The sequence below is a fragment of the Myiozetetes cayanensis genome, unplaced genomic scaffold (genome assembly GCF_022539395.1).
Source record: "Myiozetetes cayanensis isolate MyiCay16 unplaced genomic scaffold, myiCay2020 scf2-11, whole genome shotgun sequence".
Classification (NCBI taxonomy): domain Eukaryota; kingdom Metazoa; phylum Chordata; class Aves; order Passeriformes; family Tyrannidae; genus Myiozetetes; species Myiozetetes cayanensis.
Window position 1 is genome coordinate 16,002,311 of NW_026087411.1, and position 6,000 is coordinate 16,008,310.

Genomic DNA, 6,000 nt, shown 5'->3' on the forward strand with positions numbered 1-6,000 from the left:
TACATCAGTGACAAACCTCCTCCTTGCAGGGTGCTAAGAAACTGATTTAAGATTAATCTATCAAATATGCTCACCCCTCTCAAGGCCATGCGCAGAAGGATGTGCCACTAAGACAAATGATGAGCTCCCACCCTATGATGTCGCTGGCCTTGCCACTTGCAATCAGAATGGCTACGAAATGGCACCGAACTGCCAGCTTAATTCTGCAGAGAGGGGAATGGAGGTTGCATGAGGTAGGTTTGGGACTGAGAATAATATCCTGTCACGGAGGGAAAAATCCGTTCCTTCCAAAGCACTGAACTACTTCAATAAACTGAAGCTTAAAAACAATCTAGCAAAATAACTGATGACTTCATCAAATGTACAGGGAACTCAAGGCTGAAATGTCTATTCTGCTTGACAAGCGAAGCAGACGCACTGAGAGGGAGTGAGTAAAATACATTAACTACAGACCAAGGGAGAGGATATCAGAAAACATTCCGAGTTTTCACAAAACCTTTATAGTCCCAGAAGCACATGCAAGGCAGTCAGGGTGAATCTTTGACTGGTTTCTCTTGCCAAAAACCGCTGCAGGGTACCAAAAAGTAAGCCCTGTGGTAGGTCTGCATCATCAGCACACACAAAAACTTGCATCACCCCAGTCAAACAAGTCCATAATTTTCAGAAACCTGAGGGATGTGTTTTTAGTGGTCAGTACATTCAAAGTCAGTGATTAGATACTATAACCAAGGCATAACCAAGATTTCAATCAAAAGCAATATAATCACAGAGCAGTAAAATTCAGCTTTGGTCTAGAAAAAAACCCCACCACTATTCCTCATGGTATCACTAACATTCAATATGTTTTAAGGCTTCACAACACGACAGATTTCCTTACCATCATGCATGATGTATAGTACTTCACAGCTTCAAAGCACCCACCGACGTGCAGGGATGTTGCCTGCAGAACGTGCAACCAGGAAGACAGAGCAAATTGATTGCAATGCCAGAAAAAAAAAGAAAGCAGCAGCATGGGATTGGAACATCTGGCCAGGCAACAGCCTAGGAGTTGCAGGGAATCCAAAGCTGAATATAACCCAGCAGCATCATATAATGACAGCAAAGGTACTCAGGATGTCTGAAGAGGAGCAGAGGCTCCAAGACACATTCCTCAGCTCTGTTCAGTGCTGATGAGGCTCCTGGTACATTCCACAGGGAAGTGGTTCCATGAGAGCAAGCTCATGGTCTGAATGACCAGCAATCTAGCAAGTATGATACAGACTTAGGAAAAGTCCAGATAAATTGGAGCCATCCAGTCTTTGGAGGAAATGGAGTCTGCATCTGTGCAGAAGATAGAAGAGATTAAACAGAACACAGAAGATAGCCAGAAAGCTGAGGCCAAGAGGCAAGACAAGGTGACAGCCCATGGCCCCATCCAAGCCTACAGAGATGCGTGGCCACAGCTCTGAGACTCCCCATGGGGCCGTCCCGAAGCCACTGCAGAAAGACGAGTTCACCCAACTGACCTAGGGCAACAAAGTAGACACATGCCCAGGAGACGTATTGATACAATGATAAAATTCTAATTTCCACATGACAAACCTCAAAACCAGCAGCTTACTGAACTTTTTCTCCCTCTCCTTTCAGATTTCTCCATACTGTACACAATTTTATTATAATTCCAGGAATTTGAAATTTATGTGAAAATATATTGTTACAGCTGTTATGTCCATACTACAGGTTTCAGAGTGAAATCTGTAAAATGCTTGAAAACTTCAAAGTAACTTGTCATCAGTTCTATCCACTACACATTTCCATTTTTCTTCATACTAGCTTTCCCACCCTGCTCCTACTTTCTCATTTTCTTCTTCTGCCCCTCCCTACAGGAAGGACAAGAAGGCACTGAAGCATGACCAGAGAAGGGCAAAGGAGCTGATGAAGGGTCTGGAGCACAAGTCTTATGAGGAGTAGCTGAGGGAGCTGGGGTTGTTTAACCTGGAGAAAAGGAGGCTCAAGGGGGACCTTATTCCTCTCTACAACTACCTGAGAGTAGTGAGGTGGGGGACAGTCTCCTCTCCCAGGTAACAAGTGATAGGACAAAAGGAAATGGCCTCGAGTTCCATGGGTATTAGAAAACTTTTCTTCATCAAAAGGCTTGTCAAGCATTGGAACAGGCTGTCCAGAGAAGTGGTTGAGTCACCATCCCTGGAGATATTTAAAAGACACCTACAAAAGGCACTTGGGGCCCTGCTTTAATGGTGGGCTTGGCAGTGCTGGGTTAATTGTTGGAGTCCATGATCTTAAAGGTCTTTTCTAACCTAAACGATTCTATGGTTCTGCAAACAAAAATCATTAGATGAAAGCTACAAGGGAAAGGATGAGAGATACACTTTATCCTTGGTATAGCAGAGTTAAATACATCAGGGAGGTGTATTGATAGTTGAAAGGTTTGCTCATTTGAGTTCACTTCTACAGCAAATTTTTTCGCTAGATCCCCTTTTGAGAAAGTCAAAGTGTAATAAAGAGAGTTATTCTCTGTAGGGTTATTGACAAGAAAAAAAAGACTTATAAATAGTATTGATTTGGGGTGAAATGGTAGAACGTGACAATCAATAGAGCTTAGTCAGATATAAAATAGACGGAGTCACACAAGTCATGACAGGATTATTACAGGAGACAAATCCTGGTATCAGCTAAGGAAGGGAGGAAACTATAAATGGGATCCAAAATGTAAGCTGTGGATTGCTTTATAGAAAAAATAACCCTAAACTATTCATTTTCATGTTTTAATATGTGAAATAGTTTCTATTTCAGCATATTGTCACTGCTGGCTTTTGAAACAAATTCTTTCCACCTCCATAGTATTTTCATTAAATGTCATCAAAGCTCTTTTCAAATCTCTGAGAGAAGTATGATTATCCTTATTTAACAGATAATGAGAAGATAGAAAGAGATTGGGGCTACATTTTCCAAAGCAGCCAGTAATGCCGTGTGCCTTCTGTCTGGATACACAAATCCATAAAATGAGAGTCCTACAGAAAGGAAATTTTCAAAGGTCCCAGGAAATGACAACTTTGATCAATGTCAACAGCTGCTTACAAGTTCCCAAACTCTGGGTCACAGGCTGTGGAGCCAAAAGCTGAGTCTTCACAGCAAGCACAGCAAACAGTGCAAGCACAGTAAGCTCGTTCACAGATACAACAGAGCCTAAAATAGGAGGGATGCTAATTCACAGTCCTCTGTTCTAATTACAAAGCTCATTATTTTTACCACTCAAATGACTCAGGGTGAAAAAACCCCGACAACTGTATATTCTACCATATGAAAGAACCATATATTTCCTGACATTTATATAGTGCCCAGCTTCCGAGCACAACCACACTGGAAAATAATAGCAATAATAAGAACAGCAATGATTATTTTTTGCTGGTGATTTTACCCATGCACAATCATTCAGCGTATTGCCTTTTCCTAGACTCTGGACCAAAGAAAAATAAATTATTGAAAGATCCTAAAATACCTTACAAATGAAATTTGATACAGAATTAGTTACACTACCAAGGTGAAAGGCAGGGGTGTTAATAACGATCAACGCCACACAAGAATCTATTGCAGGCTGTGATGAAAACTACTCCATTCAAGGGAGATATAAACAACATTTTGAAGAACTGCTTGCACTAATCGGCTAAATAAATGCCAACAATCAAACTGCAGGATATGCAGAGCCTCGGGGAGGAGGGGGCTTCAGAAAAGTTTCGTTTTTATGAATGGAGCCATAAGAAGGAGGTTAAGAGAAGGACAGGAGCACACACAACTCCAGTCTCGAGAAAGGCACAGGACAGGCAGGATGGCATCACCACACTGAAACACGAGCTGGCCAGGAAACCAAGGGTAACACAGTTGTAATAAAACAAAATAAATAATAATTTAAAAGAGCCATTGATTTCTAAATAGAGATTCATAGTGACTGCAACAGTTTAAAAGCTTCTTTAGCTGGATTCACATTTGCAGTCATGGGATTTCTATTGGAAAATGGCATTATCATCTCCAGAGAGAAAACTAGGACTGAATCACATCAGGAGGAGGATGGACAAGATGACCTTTTGAAGTCCTCTTTAGCTGTATTTCTGTAAGTCCATATTCAGTGACTGAAAACACATCTGGACTGGAGCTGCTGGGGCTTAGGCATTCAAGTTAGAAGATTTTGGCATAAGACTCTGGCATGAGAAGAACCCCAGGCAATTTTTATATTGGGCTCTGTCTGCCATTAGCGATGCGATTCAATCATAAAATGGCTTATTCCCCCAACACAAATATATAATAAGACACCGGAGTAGGAATGTGAAGCTGTTCTCATTATCACAGCTAACTTCATTTTGTAGCAAAGCAGTTTACTTTAAGACTTTTCCAGTAATCCAAGTCTAATTATGGAATCAATTTAAAACAATTTTGTAATTAAAAGTACCTGCTGAAAATATCTCACAGGCTCAATAATTTAAATGATAGTGTAAAAAGGTAATTAAAATTAAAAAGGCCAAATGAGGCTGGGTCGCTCCTCCACCAGGAGAGTGCTGAAGGACGTTGCATTCACAGACTCGAGCAGCCTGCTTCCTCCCTAAATTTCTGCTTTTCCCAGCTGCATAAGGATTTCGCACTTAGACTCATCCAAGAGATGTCTGAGTGGACCGCGACGGAGCAAGGCTTTTTTTTTTTTTTTTTGTCTTTTTTTTTTTTTAACCCTAATTCAAAAAATTACGCTGTTTCAAAACCAAGCTGTACTTACATCGCGCCAATGCTCCCTAGCCGGGGTCGGGGTGAGGCTCCCTGCTCCCGGGGGTCTCCCCGCTCGGTGCCGATGGGGAGCTGGGGGGCGCGGAGGGGAGCGGCGCCGCGCTCCGCTCCGGGTGCGCTGTGGGGGGAACTTTCCCCGCGGCCCCCGGGATCGGGGCTGCAGGGGCGGCCGGGAGGGTGTCTCGGGCCGGGGGCCGGGCGGAGGAGGGGCCGGGGCCGGGGCCCTCGCTCACTCACCGCCCGCCGCCGGCCCCAGGCCGAGGTTCAGCGCCAGCTGCAGCCACAGCGCCGCGGCCAGCGCCCGCCGCCGCGCCGCCGGAGAGGCACCGCCGCCGCTCGCCTGCTTCCCATGACACATCTTCTGCCCGCCAAAGGCATCCGGTTCGCCGCCACCTGCAACGAGAGAGCCGCTCCGCCTCGCCGCTGCCCGGGGCTCCGCAGGTCGCCCCCGCCGCCCCCGCCACCCGCGCGCGCTGCCCCGCACCGCCCCCGCCAGCCCGGGACACGCACCCGCCCGCCCCGCCGCCCTGCCGGCCCCGCAGCTCCCCGGCCGGGTCTCCAGCCACAACCCCCGTCCCCGCCGCCGCCGCTACCTGCGGGGCCCCCTCCAGAGCCGGCGGTACCTCCGCGGCTGCTGCCGCCGCCTGCGCCGCTGCGGCTCGGCAGCCTGCCGGGAGCCGGGCGGAGCGCACACGCACACACGGAGACACACACACACGCACACCCAGGGGCGCGCGCACGCAGGCACGGCCGGCCCTACCTGCGAGGGGGGCAGCGGGAGCCGCAGCGCGCACCTGCCCGGCCCGCCCGCCCGGCCGGCCGCGGAGCCGAGCGCCGCCGCGGGGAGCCGTGCGCTGCGGGACCGCGGGCAGCCCCGCCGCGGCGAGCACGCATGGCAGCCGCGGGCAGGGCTGCGGCGCCCCGCCGCGCCCGGCACGGAGCGCTGTCCCGCCGGGCGGCACCCCGGGGCTGCCGGGCGGGGAGCCCGGGCGGGAGGGGGGACTCGCTGCCCCGCTCGGCGGGGCGCCCGAACGCTTCCAAGGGCGGAGGAGGGCGAAGTTAAGGCTTCGCTCCTGGTGGTTTCTGGTCGTTTTCACCTCAAAAGGGGGTTTCGTGCTGGGCACCTCTGAGGGAGCATCTTTAGGATGCTCTTATGCTTCGTCACGTAGGCATAACGTTAGAGATGAGACACAGTTTACAAGTGTTGGTGCCGGTGCCACATCATTCACA

The 6,000-nt window shown here is 48.5% G+C and overlaps 1 protein-coding gene across 1 annotated transcript in view; it reads right to left on the reverse strand.

Moving 5' to 3' along the window:
• The window catches only part of SUSD4 (sushi domain containing 4), a 71,806-nt gene extending 66,643 nt beyond the window's left edge, over positions 1–5,163 (reverse strand). Inside the window, exon 1 of the mRNA XM_050316479.1 lies at positions 5,008–5,163. Within this exon, the coding sequence (XP_050172436.1) occupies positions 5,008–5,128 (121 nt within the window). The 5' untranslated portion in view covers positions 5,129–5,163. The remainder of the gene's footprint in view (positions 1–5,007) is intronic.
• Between the last annotated feature and the right edge of the window lie 837 nt (positions 5,164–6,000).